At 40.7% G+C, this 26,172-nt stretch overlaps 1 protein-coding gene across 1 annotated transcript; it reads right to left on the bottom strand.

Annotated features, from left to right (window-relative positions):
• Window positions 1-1,092: 1,092 nt before the first annotated feature.
• On the bottom strand, window positions 1,093-25,354 carry DEF8 (differentially expressed in FDCP 8 homolog). The gene is made up of 12 exons (XM_075281968.1): window positions 25,210-25,354; window positions 20,877-20,999; window positions 20,124-20,221; window positions 17,189-17,338; window positions 15,513-15,654; window positions 13,344-13,508; window positions 9,817-9,944; window positions 8,502-8,615; window positions 7,763-7,843; window positions 7,237-7,377; window positions 2,737-2,846; window positions 1,093-2,232 (listed from the first exon to the last, which is right to left on the bottom strand). Exons 2-12 carry the CDS (start codon window positions 20,986-20,988, stop codon window positions 2,133-2,135), a joined length of 1,341 nt encoding a protein of 446 aa, XP_075138069.1. The 5' UTR covers window positions 20,989-20,999; window positions 25,210-25,354; the 3' UTR covers window positions 1,093-2,132.
• Between the last annotated feature and the right edge of the window lie 818 nt (window positions 25,355-26,172).

Below are 26,172 nucleotides of genomic sequence, written 5' to 3'. Positions count from 1 at the left end.
GTATGGTCAAAATGAGTCTCCTGCAAAAAAGCTACATCAGCCCAAAGGGAACGAAGCTCGCCAAAGACCAAACATCGCTTGACATTGGAGCCCAGGCCCTTCAGATTAATTGGCCGAGTCCTAGAGTCTTCATTTGGCCTTAGTTTGGTAGTATTATGGCTGGAGTCCAGTTTAGATTTTACTATAGACAGCGCTATTCCATACAGAAGCATCAGTAAAAAGAAAAACACTTGCAGCATTTTGTGTAGGTGCTTGTGTGTTTTATGTCACTCATTGGCCTCTCTCAAAGGTATGTTTCTGAGGATTCTAGTGGGAGGGTGAACACTGCTCACTGTGAAAAGACCCTTAAAGAGTTTGAGGGTACAGTTGCACCAAATTCATCCAGCTGCTGATATAACTGGTAAAACCTGAGGGCTGCCAGACATTTACTCCACAATGACCTCGTTCACATATGCGTTTCACTGCAAGCGGTGTGCCAGTGTAAGCATACGAACCCCATAGACTATAATGGGATCCGTGTACTTGCAGCCAGGTCTCCGCAGGGATGTGCGGCAAGCACACAGACTCCATTATAGTCTATGGTGTCCGTGTGCTTTTACTGCACACCGCTTGTAGTTGCGTTCGGTATTCTGTTTGGGTGGTCCTTATGCGGCCCCCCCTGGATGGAATACCGAATGCAGATGTGAACGAAGGGTAACATTTGTGGGTGGGGTCCTCCAAATCAGCACTCCCTAGTCACTCTCTGCCCTGGTTCTAAGAAGGGAAATTTGAGTAAGAAATATTTCTCCCCTTCCCCCAATGATAACCATTTTCCTAAAGTTTATGGAAAGTTGTCCTGGAGTCATGTGCTATTGTACTCCATCTGATGTTTCTTGGTTAGAGCGATGAGGATAACACATGACTGCAAGATCAAATCACACAAGGTTTGTAGTCTGTCACCATGGAGGACACGTAAGCATAAGAGCGATATAACAGAACAGTGCAAGATTTTTTCTTAATCAAACCTATTGGTATTTGAGAATTGTTAATGGCCATATCATTACATCTGTAGCTGAATGAAGTCCTCTTGATAAAAGTACTGACAGCACAGTATTGAATATTATAGATTTTATTGACAAAATTGCTTTTAATGTACAAGGGGATAAATAATAGCGATAATTCTCTAAATAAATAATATGACTCTGGCACCTCCCCCATTATGTAAACTATTGGGTTTCACTTATTTACAATGATTGATTTCTGAGCAATGTCAAAAGGATGAATAATAATGCAGAACTGAACAAGTTTCTAAAGATCAACATATCATGCCAACAGTTAGGACTCATTCAGATAGGCGCTTTGCACCAGCATATACCTTTACATAATCCAAATATAACATTCAGCACCGTGAATACCCTATGGGTAAAATTACAACTGTCTGAATGAGGCCTTAGACTGCCAGCATCTATTTCATGGCAGAAAGGGTGGTCCAGACAGAGACTGGGGTCTAGTGTTGTGAAAAGCTGAGTTTCATGTGCAATAACCCTCTCTGGCTTGTACAAACCCATAGGGCATTTTAAAGCTTGCAAATTTAGGTGCAAGACAAGAGAAGAAAAAAAAAAAAAAAAGAACCTCAGCCCCTTAGTCAGAGAGATTAAGTGAGGCACTGAACATTCCTAAAGACTTTTACCTATTAAACAGACTGCCAGGGACTATACACGTTATATGCAAAAGATGTTACAGCTATGCAGAATAGCCATAAACCTGCTTTTAATGGTGTTGTCCTTGGCAGTGCCAGCAGGAGAGAGCAAGAGTAGGGAATTACAGGACTGTATCTTATATGTCAGCCCCCACTCTAATTGAGATCACCACGTATAATGCGGTAATAAGGCACCACATGAGATCTACATACAGGAATAACCATAGTCACTCATCGAGACATAACATCTCTGCAGGAATACCGTAGTAAGTGTCTATTATACTGGAATGTCTCATAAGACTCAAATTCAATGAACATATTTTGTCCATGATCTTTAGATGGTTCTTTCCAAGGTCTCCCACTAGGGCTCAGCAGTTGCTCCCTCTGTTTGTCCCACATGATTCAAGCATCCCTTTCCCTGTAAATAGTTTGTTCCATAGGTGGGATCTTTCTCTCACTGCTGCCACGTTTCCTCTTCAGGCTCCTGTATCTGTTTCCGGAGGTTCAGCCTCATACAACGGGGGCAGCTTGTCGAATTGTCATAATAGCAGTCCCTGGTAGAGAAAATAAAATACATTACATATAACAGTAGATATCTCTACTAATAGGTCATGTCTGCATACAAACATCTGGAGGCTGCAGTTACATGTGAGGTCAGACAGCCAAGATTTAAAAAAAAAACAAAAAACTACTGGTGTCATTTTCTATCCTAAAGAAATTCATCTGTATAAATTGTGACAGTCTTAGGGTAGGTTCACACAAAGGTTTTTGCTGAATCTGCTTCAAATGTCTCCCATTAATTTCTATGGGCCTTGCAAACCCCATAGAAATGATTGGAAGTTGGAAAAAAACGTGTTGCAGTGTTTTGATGCAGTTTTTGAAAAAAGGATAGTGTTCTTTAAGCAAATTTTCTGTGCTAGAGGCAAAAAAAAAGTGTCAAAAACCACATAAAAAATGCTTTGTAATGTCTGCCGTAGATATTTTCAGCCTGAAAAAAACTCTGCGTGAATTTCCCTTTAGCCTTCTGTCCACATGTAGTCTTACATAAACAGTCTCACCTGTGGAACACAGCAGCACAATCCTGGCACACAGATGTGTGGCTATCAAATGGAAATAAAATGTCTCCTTCCTTGCACAGTTCACACACAAAGCCTTTAGCCTGGCAGCGCTGAAAAAGTAAAGGTTACACCATGAACACAAAAATAAAAATCAGAGAAACATTAAATTGGTTTCTGTTACCAGCCAATGCAATGCCAGTGACAGATGAGGAAGAGGAAGAGGGGATTTGGAAAGCTAAACTTAGGCCAAAACCACAAGTTGTGGAGAAGCAGTGTTTTTTTTTTCTTCTTTTGTGGCAGCTATTGCTGCAGTACTTAGAGCCAAAGCAAGGAGGAGATTTAGAACTGGTTTTATTAAAGTCAAAGTTTTATTGGACTTAGACAGAATTACAATCTAAAATGTAACTTTTATTGAACTCAATTAAAAATAATGTACTTAAAAAACTATGGGACCCAATGGTCTCATAGCCTCTGAATAACGGGCTTAGAGTAAAACGATCTAATAGGACTGACTCCAATGCACATATGGGAGCAGTATATAGATCAGGTTTATGGTTTGAGTTATGACCCCTGAGGAGATACAGCCTGGGGATGGACGATGAGTATAGATACATCTAATAGAGGGCTGACTATCGCATCAGTATGTGCACTTTTAATAGAGTACTGAGCATTACACAGAAATATATCCCCACTAAACGGAGACCTAACATTGATCCCTGAGACTGAGATGTCAGTGGCCAAAATACAATATCATATATGAACGACCACTGACTGCAAACACATTCACCTTTTAATAAGGGAGCTCAGATACATTAGAACACACTATGATCTTATGGAATAGTTGTTGGTCAAAGAGAACCTAAATACTTACCATTTAGTCTTGTTTACCTCCTTATAGAACATGGACAATGGAATCATCATACGTAAAAAAATGATTTGAAAATATTAAAAAACATTGATACAACACGGTGCAGAGACATAAACATATACATATAAGGGGACCAATGCTACCTGTCAAAGAACATACGTGGTAGTTGAAAAAATGTGTAAATATGTAACAAAAATGTAATCTAGCAAAAAAGTATGGTGATAAATAACAGCCTTTAGCAGAGAAATCAACATAAGTGAGTGTTTATATGTAGTGAAGTCATAGTGACAGCTTTCATATGGGAGTTAATATAGTTCGCTCTGCATAAGGACAAGTGTAAAAAATACTGTGGATGCTGGAAAACAGTGAAGTAAATGAAGTCAGATCATAAAGGATAGTACATACCACGATAAGAACGCGCCCCGACGCGCTTTTTGCCGACGTCACTACATATAAACACTTATGTTGATTTCTCTGCTAAAGGCTATTATTTATCACCATACTTTTTTGCTAGATTACATTTTTGTTACATATTTACACGTCGGGGCTCGTTCCACGTATGTTCTTTGACAGGTAGCATTGGTCCCCGTATATGTTTATGTCTCTGCACCGTGTTGTATCAATGTTTTTTAATATTTTCAAATAAATCATTTTTTTACATATGATGATTCCATTGTCCATGTTCTATATTAATTTTTTTGGATTATCATCTAAAACTTTTTTGCCTTTAGTTGTTTTTTCGTATTTTTCTTGTTTACCTCCTCCATCTGAGGCTTTATATATGGTTCTGCGATCGTAGAAGCTCTGTTTACATCGGGAGCATGTTCCGCCCCCAGGGAGTGACGAACGAGGGAGTGACGAACCAGGGAGTGACGGCAACAAGAATAATGATTGGCTGCCGGACGTGTCACGTGACAGGGGCCGGACGTGACCGCATCACAGCATTAGGTCTATATAAGACAGAGGAGACGTGGCCGCGGCGTCTACACATTGGCGAGTACTGGCCGCTCACCATCAGAAAATGGACCAGGAAATGCAGTTTTGACTGCAGTTTTTTGTTTTCTTGATCCTGAGTATTAGGTCATTAGAGAAAGTGCAGAACTCCTGACGAACCCTTAATATATAGGGGGAAATGCGTAGAGCATTTAAATAGCACGAGAATGTTACCAGTTTAATTAATAGTGTCAGACACAATCGTTTACATTGGTTGTGACACTGACAATCTTAGGTCCCAGCTGGGGTCTACATATATAGGTAGTTCCATGATGGTCTATTGAAATACGGATCTGAGTGCCACGGCATCAAGGTGGCCTTTAATATTGAGACCCTTGCGATATGAGACTTAATGGGGCACTGACCTAAAAGCTGTGGTTGAAGCAACTACATACCTCAGCGAATGCTATATCAGGGATATTAATCCATATTTGATTGGCGGACACTAACGGGGAAGGGCAGTTTTATAGCCGGGACTGATACAGTCAATGCCTCAGACTGTCAGTATATGAAGTAATATTGTTTGGCTATCACTGCGCTCCTCTGCATGCCAAATTGAATGTTTGTTTAATTGTATCAATGGGTAGAGTGTGGGCTCTGAATCTAACATAACACTCAGAGGGGAGGTGGTCATCTTCTTACTCCATCTGAGGCTTTATATATGGTTCGGACGAATACTACACACTCTGATCCAACTATCTCCATTGTGAGACGCCAGTAGTTTTTCAAGTACATTATTTTTAATTGAGTTCAATAAAAGTTACATTTTAGATAGTTATACCGTTGTCTGTAGCATTGGTTGGGAATACGGCATTAGACCTCTGTAATAGACAGAATTACAGTAGTAACTTACAAGAAAGAAAAAGTTACAAAAGGAACAAAAGATGCTAAACAGTGATAATCAGGAAACTAAAATGACTAAGAGGCACCTATCACACGTGTTGGGATAGGGTCACAGTGGCCATCCATTAAGACTGGGCTGGAGAGTGCATATGAGAAATAAAATAAAAGGACATATCACATGTAGGCCATTCTCCTACTCCAAGTATAAAGTCTAAAAATCTTAGAGCTATAACAATAGGTAGAACAGACAATGGGTAAGGAAAGGAAGAAAAGAGTGAAGTACAAGGCTAGAGGCAGCAGACAAGTAGGAAATATGGGTACCAGTGGTCTTGTAGCTTGTTTCCTGTGCCTTAGATGCAATCACGGCCTTATAGGAAAAGGGAGAAGCATTTGGCCTGTTAGGTGGATATGAAAGATTTACCCTGCTTGGACATCCAGACCGCACCGAAGGGAGGGGATGATGAGCACAACTAGATACAAGCAAATGGTATACTACTGAGTGGGCATGAGGTCACGTCTGTTCAGAGTGTGGCCAAGGTCCATGTGGCTTTCAACTATGTTAGCATTCCTTTTAAAGCCACTTTTGGCTTTGGTTCAAAAATACACAGCAAAACGTCATACAAAAAAAAAATATATATATTTTTTTTTAAAAATACAATTTTTCCACAATGTATGGTCACAAACTTAGAGAGCTCCTTCAAAAGCATCCCCACTAGGGGGTTGAATTTAGAATTCTATTTTGAATTGTTTCCCATTATTGGAAAATAGTGGGATTTGAGTACTATAAAATTTAACTTTTATTAATGTCCATAAAAAGTATCCATTAAACAATATTAAAAATATTCAATCTATGTGGATGAGTATGATTGAATCCCAGATTGAATCCCTACTAAACTGTTTCACCAGAAAGTAAATAGGATTCACCATATAGTAAAAACGGTGAACCCCTATTCAAAGACCCATATACATGTTCCCCATAGTAACACTGTTTATGAACATATGGATGAAAACCTTATAGGTCACCATTAGATCCCTAAAAAAACCACGCCCATATATAGTGTTTAGTATTGATAAATCATCCGTAATGCATAACATGTATATGACTCAGAACAGATCCAAGCAGACCCCATTTATTGATTCGAGGACTTCACTGAGTACCGCTAGATGGCTAGCGTCAGTGCGTATTGGTGCACTAATCTAATAAATAGATTAGATTATAGATTGAATGTTTTTAATATTGTTTGATGGCTACTTTTTATGGACAATATTAATAAAAGTTAAATTTTATAGTGTACTCAAATCCCACTATTTTCTCAGAGTTTGCTATTGAATATTTAGTACACATACCTAAATTACCTCCTTGCTTTTTGTATTTTCCATTATTGGACCTTCAGCCTCCTGGACACGGTGCTGACTGATCTGTATACAGCCATGGCTCAACACGAGTGCTGCTGCTACATACAATATTATGAGGGGGACAAAAATAACTGACTAGGAAATGGCCATCCTGGTCAGTAGAAATTGTACTAACTGTGGGAGTCCTACTTTAAGGACAAGTAAAGCTGTCTAGTCACAGATTGTTGAGAAGGTTACTGACAGAAAAGACTACAAAATGTAGAGATAGACGACATAAATGTCTAAGGAGGAGCCATGATATAGACCTTTCCCACAGCATCGACTTGCTTTAAACCAACACACATTAAAGAATTCAGTCAAAAGATGTTTCAACTTCCAATAAAAATGGCACCTCTAATACATTATGTTCTATTAAAATCCCATTTCATTGAATGACCCACCTCACAGTCCAGCTTAATATGCTTGGCAAACATGGTGTGTATGTCTGTGAGGGAGGCTCCCAGCCGTCCACTGCTAACATCTAGGAGATCCTGCAGGGAATACATATCATCGTTCTCCACAAAATGCTGACGATCCTGGAGCTGTATAGAGAACATATATAGTTAAACAGAAACAATGTCCCTAAGTACTATGGTGGATACAGTTAGATGAAAATTTAGTCAAAAACTAGATGTGCCTAATTTTTCAACTTTCGACATATTGGTGTGAATGCTCCAAAAAAGAAAAAGGAGGCATAGATTAAACGTGCCACAATGTGCCAACCCTTTGTCATAAAACTCTGACTCACAGTAAGCCAACTAAGAGGTAACAGAAATGTGGACTAGTCTGTTCACAGGTACACAAGATTTATCATTCAGCATCAGTCAGGGTTCTAAAGCTGTTTTTTTCAGACTGCCCCCTGTCTATTAGTAAATTTGGACCAATGTGAATGAAACAATTTGAATGAAATCCAAATAAGATTCTGACCTGCAGCAGCAACCGGGCCTCCATCGCTTCTTTACAGGTGATGAAGTATGGCTTCATGAGGAGGATATCCTGACGTAACTTCTATGGATGAGACGAGAGAAAAGACCAGTCACCTAAGACATTCTGCAAATTACATTTATATAAATTATATGTCTGGATATAGGGGAAACAAATACACTTAATATTCAGGGTGTGGGGACAATCGTACACATCAGGGAGTGTTTGCCTACATAGGCAGTACGGAGACTTACAAGTCATTCCTGTTCCACTAGGGATTCTGGGTAAAAAATATGCAAATCTATTCTCCAGGATGGAATTAGGAGAACAGTGCACTCTGTACACCACCCTATAGAGGGCAGCATCCTTAACATCATGAACGACTCAGTTATAAAGTCTTTTAATCATAATGTGGATTTAATTGCCAAATCAGTATTTCTGTCCCAAAAGGAACAGATTCCCAACTATAGACAGCGCTGTTTCGGCCTATTGGGCCATCCTCAGCATAGCGTAGGGATACTGATTTGGCAGAGTGAGAGACTATAGACCAGGGTCAGGGGACAATCGTACACATCAGGGAGAGCGTGTGCCTACATAGGCAGTACGGAGACTTACAAGTCATTCCTGCTCCGCTAGGGATTCTGGGTAAAAAATATGCAAATCTATTCTCCAGGATGGAATTAGGAGAACAGAGTGCACTCTGTACACCACCCTATATATTCAGGGTGTAGTCATTTCTCACCCGAATCTCCACCAGTTCTTCCACATAGTTAAACAGCAAAGGGTTAGTTTCCCGCAGCTTCAGCACTGGACGTCCCAGCATCAGGGCAAGATACCGCATACTGCAACGAGACACCTGGCGATGGAGACGGCAGTTTAGGTCTAAACGTCCTTACCTTATTTGCATATCAATTAAAAAAAAAAAAAAAGACGATATCTTGGTAACAGAGGCACCGATTTACAAGTGGAAGCAGTGTTTGATTCACGTGACCCTACCTATCTATCTGTGGGGCTGGGTTGGTATGCTGTGTTTGGGTGACAGATTCCCTCTAACATGACTGTCAGCCAATCCACTGATGGCTTCAGACAACTTTGTGTATGGCCAGCTTTAATCTCAACACAATGCAAATGGCACTAGACTTCCTGCCAGGGTAACAACCTTATATTGTTTAACCCCTTCCCGACCTCCACCATAGTAGTATAGTGTATCCTGGATCTTTAATGGAAATATTAAAAAAATATGGATTTCAGAATACGGCAACTCCAAGAATTTTTTTTAATGGCTTAAAATGTAAAGAAAAAAAACAAAAAAACCCCAACAAAACACTATAAAATTCTGGTATCCCCAAAATCATAATGGCCAAATCCAGGTGCCATGTCATTTTGTCTGCAAAGTAAATGCTGTAAAAACACAGCCCGTAAGAAAGTTGAACAAATGCAGTTTTTCTCCAATTCCACCTCATTCTGAATTATTTTCCTGCTTCCAAATACATTGTACAGAATATTAAATGGTACCATTACAAAGTATAATTTGTCCTTCAAATAGTAAGTTCTCATATGGCTGTTTGAATAGAAAAATACAAAAAAAAAAAAAATATGGGATTTGGAAGGTGGGAAATAAAAAAAAGAAAATTGAGAAATGCCTGCAGTAGGAAGGGGTTAAATAGACTACTGGAGTGATCAATACAGCCTTAGTCAACTATGTCACTTGTATTAGTGCATTGGAAGTTATTTGCCATTATCTGGTATAAACTCCAAAAGACTGGCAGTAAACATTGTCCAACGGATGTAGCAGATTTGCAGATGTCATTAGAGGAATGAGCCAAATTTAGTTATCAGCAGCAGTACAGCTCCACTTGTACCTGTCCACTAACATGTCATTGAGGCTTGGCAGAAGGGTCCATCACTAAAATGAAGGACCAGCAGTACTTTATTTCCTTATCTACAAGTTGATGACTATGCAATATACACAATGTTGACATGTCTAAAATGCATACTAACATCTATTTTATTTTCTGACACATCTCAATAACAGCTGATGTCAGATACATGCTTACCTTGCGTGGTTCAAAGTCCCAGTTATGAATGACACGAGCTGGAATGACAGCAAGATCATTCCAGTGGCAGTTGCTGCAGTAGTATTGCCCCGTGTAATCACACTGCCGGGCCTCGCTGGGCACTGCTCCTGGTAAACCAGAATACTGATATTGAAAGAGGGTTTCCCATGTATTTGGGTACAAATAAAGAGCTGAAAGGGTGCAGTGCCACTGAACTGCACCCTATGTTAAGCTACTGTATTTCATTGTATGCTAACCTATTGTTTTTTGTTTTAGTTTAAACAGAGATACCCAGTGTCTTCTATTTTGTGCAGATCCACTGTGTAAATTTCTGTAACCGTGAAAGAACATTAGAGAATAAACTCCTAGTAGTTACATAGCCAGGGAATATGTCTGGAAGCCAATTACCTCTCCTTAATAAAATGGCATATGTAATCTGCTGACCCAAAAGTGCAAGTTTTGGAAAGACTTTGGAAAGATTGTTTTCAGCTGTTTTGCTGTTCAGTATATCTTATGTGTATGGTAAGATTATATGATATAATGGAATGCTATATTAAATAAAAGCTCAGATTACATTGTAAAGGAACACTCTGTTATGTAGGTCATAGGGAGGGAAACTAGACACAAGGATCTGAACAGAATCCCTGTGTTGTACACAGCTTCCTTAGATCCTACAACACAATATATCAGTTTTGGTTAGTGTTGCCTTAACCACTTCCGGACCGCCCATAGACTATATACGTCCGGGAAGTGGTTGCCTTGTTCTGCCAGGACGTACCTGTACGTCCATCAGTACACAGCAGCTGCACGGAGATATTGTAGCTGCTTTCACTAGGAGCTGGCTGTAACTTCAGCCGGAGCTCCCAGAGAGAAGACAGGGCAGATTTATTACCTCCCCTGCCTTCTCCATCGCTGTGTATACAGCGCTCAATGAGCCCTGTATACACAGCTATGGATGCTGCCATAATTCAGCCGCCCTCTGACCCGGCGGACACGTGATCCGCTGGGAGCAGAGTCTTACCAGAGCTGCTGGGTCCTACAGGACTCAGATCAGCTCAGTAAGCTGTGTATACAGCATGCAGGAGGTTGGATTTCTCCTGTATCTGAGGTTAAATGTACCAGCCCCAGTTATAGGAGAAATCAGCCTCAAGTACAAAAAAAAAAGTGATCAGATGTCCCCAAAGGTCTCTTATGACTTTATGGGGACACAATCTGGAAAAAAAATAAAATAAAAATATAATAAAAAAGTTTTAAAAAAATGTAAATAAAATAAAAAATAAATAAATAATACGCTAATAAAACGCCGTTATTAAAGGTTATAGCCCCACCCCCGACGACACCATACAAAATAAAAATTACCGTAACGGAGAGGAAAAACTATATTATAAAGTTTTTCAGTGACACTTTGTGTTATTAAATTTAAAAAAAAAATAAATTGAAAACCAGACACAATTTCCCTCCTATTTTGTTTATATTTTCCCAGATATAAAAAAAATTAAAACACATTCGAAAATAAAGATAACATAAAAATAAAGCCCTATGTGTCCCCGAAAAAAGACACAAAAATTAGTTGACAGACATATGGGAAAAAGCCCTCAAAACCGCACATACAAAATAAACCTAAAATGTGTCTGGTCCTGGACCACAAATTGGCCCGGTACTGAAGAGAGGACCTTTCACTGATTTGAGCACAGGCAGTTCTATATACTGCTGGAAAGCTGACAGTGCACTGAATTCAGCGCACTGTTGGCTTTCCCGATCTGTGCCCCGGGTAAAGCGCTATCGGTCCCAGTACTGTAGCTCTTTACAGTCAGAAGGGCGTTTCTGACAGTCAGTCAGGTATGTCCTTCTTCACAGCAGCGCCTATCCCGCTGTACAATGTGAGCGTGGAGGAACGCCCCTCCCTCTGCTCACAGTGCTCGTCCATAGACGAGTATTATCAGGAGGGGGTGTTCCTCTCCGCTCACACTGTACAGCGCGATAGGCGCTGCTGTGAAGAAGGACGTATCTGACTGACTGTCAGAAACGCCCTTCTGACTGTAAAGAGCTACAGTACTGGGACCGATAGCGCTTTACCCGGGGCACAGATCGGGAAAGCCGACAGTGCGCTTAATTCAGCGCACGGTCAGCTTTCCAGCAGTATATAGAACTGCTTGTGCCCAAATCGGTGAAAGGTCCTCTTTAAATGCCAATGTGAGTAAAACCAAGGCTAAACCAAATCATAGGTTGTCTGCAGTTTACCATGTAGAAAGGTAAAAACACCATATACTCGTACTCCCAGGCATATAGTGTCCACTCTAAGCTGCTTTACACAAAATGCTTGCTCTGATCCGCTTGTCTCACCCAGACTGTGCTGTTCCCACAACGTCTACCTTGCTGTGAACAGTGAACAATTCCAATGAGATGGACGAACAATAGCAATTAATGTCATCTCTATGGAAATAAAATGATCAGTTTTAACCAAAAGGAAATTTGTTCCACTGGCCATAATAGACACAGGAATTGTACTCAGTTCTTCTCAGCAATTACCGATTACATGGGATAGTTGTAAGTTACAGTAAGGCAAGTAACCATGTTTTCAGCATTTTGTAATATCCAATCATTAAATCAATTTTCCACCTAATAGTAAACGTAAGCAGTATGTGGTTCTTAGTATCTGGTATTACATTCACTATGATGAAACACACTAGGCACAGAAATCACTTTCTGGCACCGTCATAATCAGAGGTTGCAATAATTTTTTTCTGGAAGAGTAGAAATATTCCTTTCGAGGAGTATGAAATTTGTAGTAATACCAACACATAACATACAGGCATAAATAATACTAAGAGGTTCCAGACACTTATTTTCTATCCATGGGTTAGGGAATAAGTACTTTATTGCTGGAGGTCCGACTACCAAATTCCCTAACAATAAGAAGGGGGACCAAAAGTCCCTCTAAAGGCTCTTTGTGGATGGAGCACCATTGCACTTGTGTGACCAGTGCTCCATTCACTGCTATGGGGCTTTGGGCACTGCAGAATACTACAGTCTAGTAGTCCCATAGCAGTGATTGGAACGCCGGACCCACAAGTGCACCGGTACTTCATTCAGAGGTTTTAGGGGAGATTTAAGTCCTCCTGATCTCTGGGGAACCTAGTAGTAAGTCCCCCACTGACCAGACACATATCTCTTATCCAATAGATAGAGAAAAAGTGTCCTTAACAGCACCACCCCTTTAAAAAAAAGAATTTATTTGCAAGTACTCATAATGTGACCAATAGAGGGATTCTGCAGCAACTGCACGCCATTATTCACAGTGACTTTAACAGATTACAGCACCTGTTAGTCTATTCCTTACCAATGGCAAATCTGATGCTATAATTAATTAAAGCAATTTCACACCAGCATGCAGCAGCTTCTTCCCCCGCTCAGAACACACATTAATACACATGAGACAATTAATAAAAGCATAAAGTTCCTTTTACAGGTGCCTATGACGCCAACCTCTGGTCATAATCCTCAATATACTTTCTTTCTATGCTTACGTAATGAGATGGGTGCCCTGCACTCAGCACAGCGGTAGTCCTGACTGTCCAGTCCAGTCTCTGGGCAAATGGTTAATTCATACTCCGCCTGATGACTGACCTTTGACCTCACACAAGGCTTCGTAATAAGGTTTAGACATTTGCTATGACAGCGATAGTAACAACCTGAAAAAAATCAAAGTGTTTACAGTGGTTAGGATATGTATACTAGAAGATATAACCTATACACAGTGGATGAGTTCACCGTGTACTTATGTCCCAGGGTCTATGTCAAGTCATTGCTTACTAGGGAATGGCCTAAATTGATATAGATAATGTGCCATCCCAGGAAATACCCGATATGCACCATCATCAAATGCTCTGTGTGTTTCACACTTTATAATGTGGTTGTTATCCTCTCCGGCAGCTGTGGAAGGTTTTATTTTTAAAAAAATGTTTTTAACTTTGTGCGCTGAATAAAGTTTTGTTACATTTTTTCCAATTCTGAGGGTCGTGAATCTTTTAATGGCCTCACTTGATTGACTGAGTCATGGTCACAGGCAGCAATAGTCTGGAGTCAATTCAATGACATATATGAGAGTTTTCAAGGGATTCTCTGTGCAGAAAGGGGGAGAATATAAACTGTGACATCATCTATTGTCAGTAGTGGAAGAAATCGGTATGTGGTGTATTCTATAGAGATGTTATCTTCTATTCTAATCCTGACTGTGTTGTCTGTGATATTAATGAGGTGACTGCTGAAAAGAAAAATAAAAGGTAATTTTTATGGGGATGCATTCCCTTTAAAGGGAACCTGTCTCAGTAAGCATAGCAGTCTGCTCTGCAGGCAGCATCTTACAGACCAGAGATGGACTGATATATGGTAAAACTTATAATTTATTGCTAATTCTGGGTGTAGGAGTCCAATGGGCAGTCTTATCAATGAGTAACAAGCTTCCCAGTATATGCACAGCTTCAGAAATAGCTGTCAATCCCAAGCCTAGAAAGAGCAGGAACTTAAAAAAACTAAAATACAAATTATTCTTATTATTCTTTTCCATTCTTTCTCCATGTCACTATATATATGTACTACAATCTACTCAGCAAATCATTTTCTATAGTATGACTGTGGCAGATCAGATTGAATACCGTATATACTCGAGTATAAGCCGAGTTTTTCAGCACAGTTTTTGTGCTGAAAAAGCCCCCTTCGGCTTACACTCGAGTCAAGCAAAAACAATTTTTTATTTTTTTTTTGTCTATGACCAGCCGCAAAAGTAATGTATAGAATCTCCCATAAAATAGTTTAAAAAAAAAAGAAAAAAAATATATTAAGAATTAAAATAAATTTCTAAATCCCTCCTTTCCCTAGAATACATATAGAAGTAGAAAGTTACTGTGAAACACATACACATTAGGTCTCCCTGTGTCTGAAAGTGCCCAGTCTACTGAATATAGGGGATCTGCAGTGCTCCTGTTCCGTCGAGAAGGGGTTAATAGGAGCACTGCAGATACCCTATATTCAGCCAGGCTGAATTCCAAGTGGGGGGAAAAAAATCCCAATCCTCAAGCTCAGGGAAGGGGCAGACAGACAACCAAAACACCCCCTCCCCTTTCCCAACATCCAGCATCTACTGCACCCAAAAACTCCATTTTAATTTTTGGAATTTTCCAGTAGCTGCTGCATTTCCTCCCCTCAGCTTATACTTGAGTCAATAAGTTTTCCCAGTTTTTTGTGGTAAAATTAGGGGCCTCGGCTTATATTCGGGTCGGCTTATACTCGAGTATATGCGGTAGATGTCAGAGGGGAATTTACCATGAGGGGGTTTTGTTCTGTTTTGCTGGAGTCTGTGTTGGCGTTATATGTGCCAAACTTATCAAATGTTGCACTTCTGCAGTGCTTTTCTCTCTGCATTTTTCATGCTGAAAAGGGAACAGAATCCCCAAACATAGTACAAGCGCTGGTGTGAACCCAGCCTGAGCATTCCCACTCTCCTTCCCAGTGTGACTGGTGTAAAGATGTAAAAAATTTTGTTAGATCGAAAGACAATATAATGTTAAGTAGTGGACATTCTATTTCAATTTGTCTGAACCATGAGGATCAGTAACCTAGATGTATATGTAACATAAGCAAGCAAACAAATCACTGGTGTGAACAGAATTGTAGTGGATGTAAATAAGGTCTCTCACCTGTACAAATGTACCAAGTCTGGATCAAGCCCCAAATAAAAGTGCTGCACTTGTCACACACTTGTTTTACACTTTTACTTTTCTCTTTGTAGAATCGATGTTCTAATATAATCCGCATATTAGGCTCATCCTCATGTGGGTCCTGGATAACAGTAAAGAAAGAAATAATGATGAGGACACTGTACCAAAGCTGAAACAGCAACTTTAAGCAGCATGACTTATTGGGGCAACCCCTTTTCCTGAGCCAGTTATTTTATGGTGAGCTAATCATGAGGGCTCAGCAAGTTCGCACATACTAGGTTGTTGTCTCCTTAGGGTAGATTATAAAACATTTTATGATTTTGTTGATTTCTGTCATTAGAAGACAATTAATAGATGGCTGTACTTTAGGGGCTGTTCACATGTAGGAATTTGGAAATATATTGAAAGAATACACATCCTGCTTGATCTTACCATGGATGTCCACGGTTCAACACTCCCCTCTGATTAGGCCTATTCATCTGCTGCGCTGAGCCGACTGCTGCAAAAAGGTGGCCATAAAATGAAGAGGAATTCCTCTTATCATATATTAATTGGTGCCACACCATGGATTCCAGCACAGTTGGAATATTCTCTCTAGCCCCCAACTTTCCTATGTAACAAGCACAGTTAGTTTTGTTGCCTGGTGTGCTATTTAGGCTCTGTAATATTAGAAGGGCAGTGTCAGGCAGGGGGGTATGTTCATGGCTCCAATCAGAGTCAGCCAGTGTCAGAGCTCACAATCACACCCCTTGTCCGCTCCTGCCTGACATTGCTCACCTGACAATAGAGAACCTAAATAGCATATGAAGAACTAAAACTAACAGCACTGATTGCTAGGGAACGGTGGGGGAAGAGAAAAAAGTTCAACTGTGCCAGAGTCAGTGGACCAGTACCTATTAATTGATGTAAAGAACTGGATTGTTGGAGGTGGTGAAAGGTCCTCTTTAATATAGGTCAATGAAAAATTCTTTACGGTTAGAGATGCAAAGCCTGAAGCTGCTACTGACAAATTCTAACAACAGCAAATCACATTCTGGTCTTAGGTGCCGGACAATTAATACAAAATAACCAAAAAGGAAAGTTGGCTCAATTATTTCATTGTATCATTTAACTTATTTTCCATCCATGTCATCCTGTCTCACATTAGGATTGGTTAAAGAATAGATCACTAACTGTACACTATGCAATCAGAACTGTTGATACGTGAATGATTGAAACCCAAAATTCACTGGCATGGCATTGCAAATAGATAGGGATGTGGCAAAAAAAAAAAAAGGGGGGGGGGAATGCCCTAAGGAAATTGTTTATCAATCGTAATTGAGGTAAAATGTGCTATTACCGTAGTTGTGATTTTTTTTTTATTTAAATCATAATCTCCTTCCTTCCTTGCTTGAATAATGTAACATATGTGGGGACATCAGTGTATATTGTGTAGAAAGTGAATAGAAAGTGTTGTCATCAGAATCTTTCAGTAATGCAGCTTCAAGATTTAGCACTGTAACTCCATACAACTATAGCAGTAAAATAATAATGCACACTTAAGGGCTTGTTTTTATTTTAATTCTTTCCTCATTATTATGTGTAAGGAATATTTGTTGTTATAATTCTTAAAGGACAAGAAGTTGGGGCGAATAAACAAAATAACCACTGCATACCTTCAGCTCCTGCAGCTTGAGCCGGAGATGAATGAGTCTGACCACTGCGTCCTTTTGCTTGTCTGATTGCTCAGGTAACTCAAGGATCACCTGCTTGCACTCCTCAATCGCCTGTCTCAACTGCTGGATGTCAGACGCCAGAAAGAGGCCCTTAAAGAAAAGCAGGGGAAAAGATATTACAAATTTGTGAGTTTTGGCTATAAAACCCATTATTCCGAACAGATATAACATCATGACAATCATAAACATTGACCAGTGTTCAAATAGCACTTCTATTATAGATTATGGGGTAGTCACTGGATTTGGAAGAAATACCCATAACCTGGCAATGCTGAGCAAAAAGTTAATGGTGCAGGAAGTGAGGACCTGGGCACTACTGGAATTGCAATGATAATGAATGATGGAGGTGAGCTAATTTTGCCCTAATTCTGGACCTCACACACATATTTTTTCTATAAATGGCTGAAATAAAATATAACACAATCTGAATAAAAAAGTATTCATCTTATTTTAGGGGTTGTTACAGATGTGGTGATAACAAGTGTGTGTTTGTTTAGTTTTTTCATTAACAAGTGGGGGGAAAAAAAGTCTATTTTTATTTTTACTTTTACTTTTTTTCTGTAAAAGGACGAACGCTGCATATAAAGGGTTGAATGGCAAATATGTTTCTGATTGATAATAGGAGGGGGGGATATCATGAACAAAAGTCCATATCCCCTTCCTTGGGGTTATCTAATCTAAAGTGACAGAGACAGGAGAATAACAAAATATTTTTCTTCTCTTCCTGTATTGTCAGCTGTTGGTGTGTTTCTGTACACTGGTTATACTGAAAGGGTGTGTATATGCACCTCTGTTTTAACCAGTGATACCTCTAAATCTACGGGGGCTACAGACCTAATCTTGGTCTTGTTTTAAAGATTGCAGCCCTCATGGCTTGGCTCTGGAGTTAAAGTCACAGTGTCAATAAGCATGCTACACTTGTGGTGAATTGTAATGCACTTATGCTTAAAGAGACTCTATCACTAGAATTCCCTTTTTTAAGAAAGGCTATTCTTCTCTTACCTTTATTATTCTGATGCACGATGCCGTTTCTGAGAAATATCTTTTTTCGTCCTTTTGTAAATGAGTTTTTAGACAGCACAGTGGTGTCCCCTGTGCTGTTTGAAAACTCTCCAGCGCATATCCGTCGACCATTTTCCTGTGGCCTAACGGAAGTGGCCGCAGGAAAATGGCCAACGGATATGCGCAGTCGGCACTTTTGGATGAAGATGCAACGGTGACGCGGGAGAAGAGGCAGTCTGGAGAAGAAGTTGGAGACATCACTGGAGAGTTTTCCTCCGTGCTGTCTAAGAACTCATTTACATAAGGAAGAAAGAAAATATTTCTCAGGAACAGCGGCGCATATCAGAAATAATAAAGGTACTTAGTTAAAGAAGGATATTCTATGATAGAATCCCTTTAAGTCCCAAGTCCTGCTAGTCGAAAACCAGAGGGGGGTTAATTGGGACTATATAAATCCTAAGCAATATCTTAAGAAGATTCCACGATTGTGATTTGTCAACTTCCTTTGCTAGTAACTATACAACACTCCTGCCATTGATCTAAAGTCATTGTGGTCCCCAGGTCACTCTCCCCGGCTGCCGTTAAAGGGGTTGTCCAGGCTAAACTTTTAAAGTTTAAAGAGGCTCTATCATTGGGAAAAGTTAGAGAGATGAGTCATCAGCACAGCAACTTTTCTGCTCTCATACACATAGAGAATAGCAGACACAGACACTCCCGGAGTGCACGGAGACGGCTAATTAGCATATGAATAAAAATGGACTCATTCAAAAACTACTGAGGTAATTTACATACAAAAAGTATGTGTGGAATAGCCTTTCTAAAGGCAATGCAAGTATGTGCTTAGCTGAAAATGACTTTTCCCAATGATAGAGCCCCTTTAAATGCGTTGGAGACAATGAATAAAAATAAATAAATAAAATAAATAAAAAACATACTCACCTGTCCCAGTTGCTCTGTTGTCATCCCAAGGGTCCCGGTTTGTTTGCTTTTCCGGGTATCTTCCGGCATTGTGCTGAAGCTGGTGATTGTCCTCAGGAAGAGGACCTGGGTCACAGTTAGTGACATTCAGGCCCTTCGCTGATTGGCCTCAACGGTCACATTACTTGTTGCCAAATATATTTCACCCTTTGAAGGTGCCATTGTAATGAGATAACCCATGCTACTCACTTTACCCTTCTGAGAATTTAAGGCTAAAGCCCCACGCTGCAAAAACACTGCATTTTACAGTATCTGCAAAGTGGGTGGGATTCTGGCTAATCCCATACACACACTGCAGAAAAAAATATTTAGTGGAAAATCGCAGCATGTCAATTATACCTGCGGAAACCCTGGCATTTTCTGTATAGGTATAATAGGGGCAGAGAGTCCGCAGAGGAAAACTTTGCAAAATTACAATGAAAAATGATGCAGGAAAAAACATGATGGGTGTCCGCTGGAGTTTTTACCACATCGATTTTTTGCTGCACTTCGCTACATGGTGTCTAGCCTAAAGGTCATGACTAAATGTTGTAGCTTGGGTAGAACTCCATGTTCTTGCTTCCTCCTGCTAGGGTCCCCTGTCTTTCATGTAAGCTAACCCTTGTGCAGTACGAGGATGTTAACTTATGATCCTTTATTTATTTATTTTTTAAAAATATAATTGTAATTTTTATTAAAGTTTGAACATATACAGTTTTGTACAGACAAACTATACATGCATAGGCATAAAATGGTTTCATAAAGTAAGAAAGAAAAAGGAAGGACAATAACATTAATATGCTTAAAAATGAACAAAAGGTACCAAAAGCCAAAGTACAAACTGTATTAGGACAGGAGGATTACACAGATCCTTTACCTTTTATATGGTAGTATTATGAATCTGTGCTATGCTTACCACTGGCCGGGAGAAGTGATCTTCTGACACACCTAAATCCATAACTCGCTCGGGGCACTGGAATTCTGGTACACGCAGGGGAGATCCTGGTGGAGATCCTGAAAGTAAAAATAGTGTAAGACATTCAAGGAGCGCAAAATTGGTGACCTAAGGGTCAATGCACATGGATCTGTGTCAAACCGCGTAGAAAAAACACCTCCCCATAGAGTTCTATGGGTTCCGCTTGCTTTTTTTTCTACTCGCGGAATTCTTCCACAAGTGGAAAAAAAAGCTTCCTTCAGGCAGATTTCACCTGCAAAAACCAACGCAGTCACTGGGTTGCAGAAATTCCGCGTTGCCGATTTGGTTACGGAATTGGTAAAAACCGTGAGGCGTCAAAAAACATCAGGTTTTTTTCCCGCACGGAAAAATTACAAGTCAAATTCAGCGCGCAAAAACTCAGTGTGCATTGACTCTTACTTTCTTACTTTCCTGAATGCCAAATGTACATTATTATGTGTCTATATGAAGAGAGTGATGCTTAAATATTAGGCAATTTTGCCAATATAGGGTCACGACAGTCTTGGTGACAATCCCAATGGGAAATGTCATTGTGACTATAACAGCTGTCACCCTACTTTCGCCGCCACACATATAACTAAGAAATAGTTGCATTGACAGAATGGATGACTCAAGGACTTATTTCTGCTTGTTTATGTCTGTGAAGGTTAGGCTCTCATTGATAAAACATTGTCTCATTCTTGAAATACGAACCCTTGGAAGACTCCTGTTCTCCGTCCTCCTGGGGACTTTCCTCCTCTTTAGGTTTATTGAAAGGGTTGAGATGACCCTGACGGAACCTGGCCAGTTTGTCATTGTATTCCATATCCAGTCACACTGCAAAACAGTAGCAACACTTGACACGTAGCAATATAAACATCAGGACAAGTGCATTTATTTTATAGGGCGAACATAGAGTATATACATTATAGACACAAGCTCCCTCTACTGGATGAAATATTAGTCTATATGTCTGCCTCATTGTGAAATTCTTATAACCCTAGTAACATAATATTATGCGTAATGCTCATAAATGAAGAATATCCAATATCGAATAAGCAGATAACATGTGTCCGATCAGCACCTTGTGGGGCATCATTACACAGCATCAGCAGAGGACTTGGTCTGGACCTGGCAGCTCTGCAGATCACTAACTGCTTACATGATGCCGCAAATAGCAGGATAACCCCCACAGTCCACACCCCACACTTTAGCAAACTGCATGCAAAGCATAATAACATTCAGTGTCTATACAATGAATGCTCAGATCTGTAAATGCACCTCTGCTATTCCTATTCCTGACATTTGTTTTTCCCCAAAGAAGTTTGGCAGCAGCTGGGGCAATGTACCCATTTTATCATCACTCTCTCTGGCTAATATTTGCAATGAATCTTCCTCTCAAAAAAAGAGGACGGTCGAACTTTCTAAGGGTTTCCTGTTGTATGTGAATAAGCCAAATCACAGTAGAATGAAAAGCAAAGCAATTTTCTGATATACTTTTTGTATCAATTCCTGACTGGTTGCAAAATATGATTCCAGGCACTGAATAGAAATAATCAAGAAGCACTCCAGTAAAAATAACTTTTGTCCCTCCTGTCTGAAAATGAGCCTGTATGTAGTGTAATGTTACAGATTAACTAAGGCTCGGTTCACATCTGCGCTTGCCAATCTGTAGGAGAACAGAGTTCCCCTCTCCGCATGAAAAATGCAGAGAGAAAACTACTGCTTGCAGCGCTTGGCATTTTTCGCCCTTTTCGAACAGAAACCACACGGACCCCATTATAGTTCATGGGATCTGTGGGTTTCCTAAGGTAACCGCTTTTTAATGCTGATTAGGCTTCCATTTGGGGGGTCCGCTTGGGGAAATCTGAGCGCGGATGTGAACCTAGCCTGACTACTTTATTGGGAAGTTATATGCACCCCATTGAAGAACTGACCTACTCTCTGCTTTGCTGATGCACATAGTCGGGTGAATTTACTAATGTCAGCATGCCACTTTTTCTTTTCTATGTAGATTGTGAGCCCCATATAGAAATCACAATGTACAAGGTAGTTCTCGGGTTATGATGTTTCGTGGTTATGACTAGAGATGAGCTAAAAAGTAAAGCTCACTCGTATCAGAAAGCTGCCAGCACTCCCGACTAGCAAGGACGAGCCTGCGGCAAATCAACGCTGGATCTGCTGCAGGCTCGTCCTTGCTAGTTGGAAGAGAGCTGGCAGCTTGCTGTTATAAGGGAGCTTACTTTTTCTCATAGGATTGAATTGACCAGCGTTGATTGGCCAGTGTACAGCATTCGGCCAATCAACGCTGGTTCTGCCGGAGGCTCGTCTGTGAGGAGGCGGAGTCTAAGATCGGACCACAGCAGTCTCCATTGTGGTCCGATATTAGACTCCGCCTCCTGGCCAGCGTTGATTGGCCGAATGCTGTACACTGGCCAATCAATGCTGGCCAAGCATTCCTATGAGAAAAAGTAAGCTCCCGCATAAATGCAAGCTGCCAGCTCTCCCTGTACAGTACGTTGATCCGTTTCTATGCGGCGTCATATGGTATGTTTCCGACTTACGTCGAAATTCGGTTTATGACGCCGCGTAAGAACGGATCAACGTCATAAGTCGAGGACTACCTGTACATTTTTTTTCTCCTCTCAGTATGTTTTATGTAGAATGGGAGGAAATCCACACAAACACGGGGAGAACATACAAACTCCTTGCAGTTCTTGTTCCTGGCAGGATTCGAACCCAGGACTCCAGCGCTACAAGGCTGCAGTGCTAACTAGTGTTGAGCGAGTGGTATTCAAATACCTCACCGGCATAGGAATGCGTGTAATCGGCCGAACACCAAGGGGTTAAACACATTGAATATTCGAAGCGTTTAACCGCTTGGTATTCGGCAGATTACACGCATTCCTACACTAGTGCTAACCACTGAGGCACCTTGTTGCGCCTAGCATGCCACTTTTTCTGGCACAAAAGTGTCACATTTTGGCTCATGATTATTTGCTCTAAAAAATACCACCTTATCTCTTTTCTGATTTGCTTGCTTTGAGAAAAGCATGCAGAAGCAGAAGAGGAATCAAGGTGTCTCTGCCCGACAAGATTTACTAGAATTCCTGCCAGAAGATGACCGTGCGTTATACCTGAAAGCTCTGCCACTGCATGTCTGTGGCCTAGATCTGCATTGCCAATCTGACACACAACAGGGGGGGAATTTATTAACCCATCTATGCCAGTTTTTACAAAAGTCAGTGGTGAGAGGGAGTCTCGGCCCTACAAATACTATATCTCACGCCAGGGAAATTAATCGAACGTTTACCCTAATAACCTATTGTGCAGTTTGTTCATTTACTGTAATTGAGGCAAAATGCCCAACTAATTGTGATTTCTATTTAGGTCATAATCGCCTACCTGAAATCTACTCAATTCTCTGCCTGGTGTAGATTTTAGTTCTGCCGCACAGGAGTGTGTTAGAATTACTAAGAGGCCAGAGAATCTTAATAATTCAGGCGCATCTTGTACCAGAGGGTGAATTGCTCTACATACCCGCCATTATCCTACATACCCAACATTCCCTACATACGTACATACAGACTCACTTAGAAAAGTGGGAGAACAAGAAAAATTACTGAAAAGATTCTTTTATGTTTACATCTGGAAATTGTATAGTCCTAATACGCTTCACAGCTGAGGGTTTGCTTCAGTTGCCTGACCACATAATGAAGCCTTTTACTACGCTGAAACATTATAACAACTCATCAGGAGAGCGTCCCCTTCTGGTCCTCTGTGGAGTGGGGCTGTGTGATAAAGCTAGTTGCTACAGTGACATTAGGATCTGTTCACACACATGATTTTTCAAAGAAATGAGGCCTGGTTCACATATGCACTTGGTCTCCGTACAGGCATTCTGGTCGCCTCTGCGCATGAAAATGTGGAGAGAAAAGCGCAGCAAGCAGTGCTTTTGTCTCTGCCTTTTTCGTGCAGAAACTGAACGAAAACCATGCAGACCCCCATTATAGTTTATGGGGTTTCCTAAGGTAACCGCTTTTTTTATGTGGATTAGGTTTCCGTTCAGGGGGTCCCCAATCCAACCCCCCAAAGGGAAACCCGTGCGCTGATGTGAACCAAGCCTTAGCTATAGAATTCACAACAGGCTCCATTATGGATCTCCGCCGTCGGTTAGCAGTTTGAACTGCAGGTCTGCAAACATATAAAATAGTGGCGAGAAACTTGGGAACTGCAGTGCCATGTGAACATACTCTTATAGATCACACTTCCTAATGTTATCATGAGGCTGTGTATACAAATGAGCTATAGGAGATGAGCTGCAAGACAGGAACATTACTATAGAGTCTATAGTATAAGGTCTATAGTATAGACCTTTATAGCCTACAACTTCCAATAATCCACAAAATACTGGATAATAGAACAGTGTTGTGACACATAAAATATTGCAGCTATATGAACCATACTATTATTTTCTGTATGTACAACACAATACTGGTCATGTGACATACATAATAATATTATAGGTATAGATATCACATTATTTACTGTATATACAAGCACAATACTGGATAATACAACAACACAGTGACAATACAATTACTACAATATTGAAGTTGTATGTATACAATACTGAATAATAGAACATTGCTGATATATATATATATATACTGTATATATATATATATACTGTATATATATATATATACTGTATATATATATATATACTGTATATATATATATATATATATACTGTATATATATATATATTTGTAGTTCTATGTATGACGCTTATTTACTGTACACAACTACAACATTGAATAACAGACTAGTGCAGTGACATGTACAGAATGATATTGTAGTTCTATGTACCACACTTTATCTTACTGTATATACACCCACAATATTACAGCCTTGCACACATAGCAATATACAGGTGGCTATAGGATGAGCGATGTATTAGTAAATAGCACCCCGATGGCCGGATATTACCCCACTGCTGTATACACGTCAGCTGTCAGACGTCCCCCATGGCGCTCTAGCTCACCTCGGCATGTCCGGCCCGTTATCCTGAGGCCTCCCCGTCCAGGAGCGGCCCTCCTCCGGTCCCCTGCCGGCCCGGTAACCAATATCCCCCCCTCCTGGTCGCTCCGGTTGTCAGACGGGGCGGGGCGGCCGCTATTACCAGGCTCCAGTCATCAGGCGATCATAACCCCTCCTATGTGATCGCCAGGCTTCCCTCTGCTGGCAGAATGTGGGTACTGCAAGCCGCTCCCTCGCCAAATGCGGGGATATGAAATGCCATTATTTTGCCCTTTCTGTTATCAGGGTGTTGTGTTCCCGGCCATGTTGTAGCTGCAGCCTGACGAGGTAAAATAGCTGTCTTGTCTGGCCATATCAGACAATAGTCAAATATAGACGTGATATTTTATTATATTTCATGGCTGTGGTAATATTGCAGTGCAATCTCTCAGAAGGCTATAGTCTTAATGCTCAACCTAAAAAAGTGAACCCTTTTAAAAACTTCTTGTGCAAGCAGACAGCATGGCATGTCATTCACATACCTCACAACTTTTGAAGAGCAGAAAGAGGCACATAATGTGCACAAGTGCAGCGCGCGGTAGCATATTTAGCTCCTCCCACTTTTGTGTTGACTCCACCCATTCTCATTTATTTTTCATGTGCCCGCACACAGTATAATCCTCCTACAGTCACCCGTAAATTATATGTCCCCCCTCCATGTCTCCCCCAGTTTCATATACACCCCTTCATCTGCCCCCAGTTTCATGTCCCCCCTCCATCTCTGTCCCCAGATTCATGTCCCCACATCTCTTCCCCCAGATTCATGTCCCTCCATCTCTGTCCCCAGATTCATGTCCCCTCCATCTCTGCCCCCAGATTCATGTCCCCTCCATCTCGGCCCCCAGATTCATGTCCCCTCCATCTCTGCCCCCAGATTCATGTCCCCCATCTCTGCCCCCAGATTCATGTCCCCTCCATTTCTGCTCCC

The sequence above is a fragment of the Leptodactylus fuscus genome, chromosome 7 (assembly GCF_031893055.1).
Source record: "Leptodactylus fuscus isolate aLepFus1 chromosome 7, aLepFus1.hap2, whole genome shotgun sequence".
NCBI lineage: Eukaryota > Metazoa > Chordata > Amphibia > Anura > Leptodactylidae > Leptodactylus > Leptodactylus fuscus.
This window is presented reverse-complemented; position numbering and strand designations above follow the sequence as displayed.

Excerpts from the sequence above, each read along its gene's own strand:
- DEF8 (XM_075281968.1), bottom strand. The coding sequence starts at position 20,988 with ATGGAATACAATGACAAACTGGCCAGGTTCCGTCAGGGTCATCTCAAC. Across the intron at positions 15,655-17,188 it reads TCAAGCTGCAGGAGCTGAAG|GACCCACATGAGGATGAGCC; the intron begins GTATGCAGTGGT and ends ACTGTTATCCAG. Across the intron at positions 13,509-15,512 it reads GACTTGGTACATTTGTACAG|GTTGTTACTATCGCTGTCAT; the intron begins GTGAGAGACCTT and ends GATTTTTTTCAG.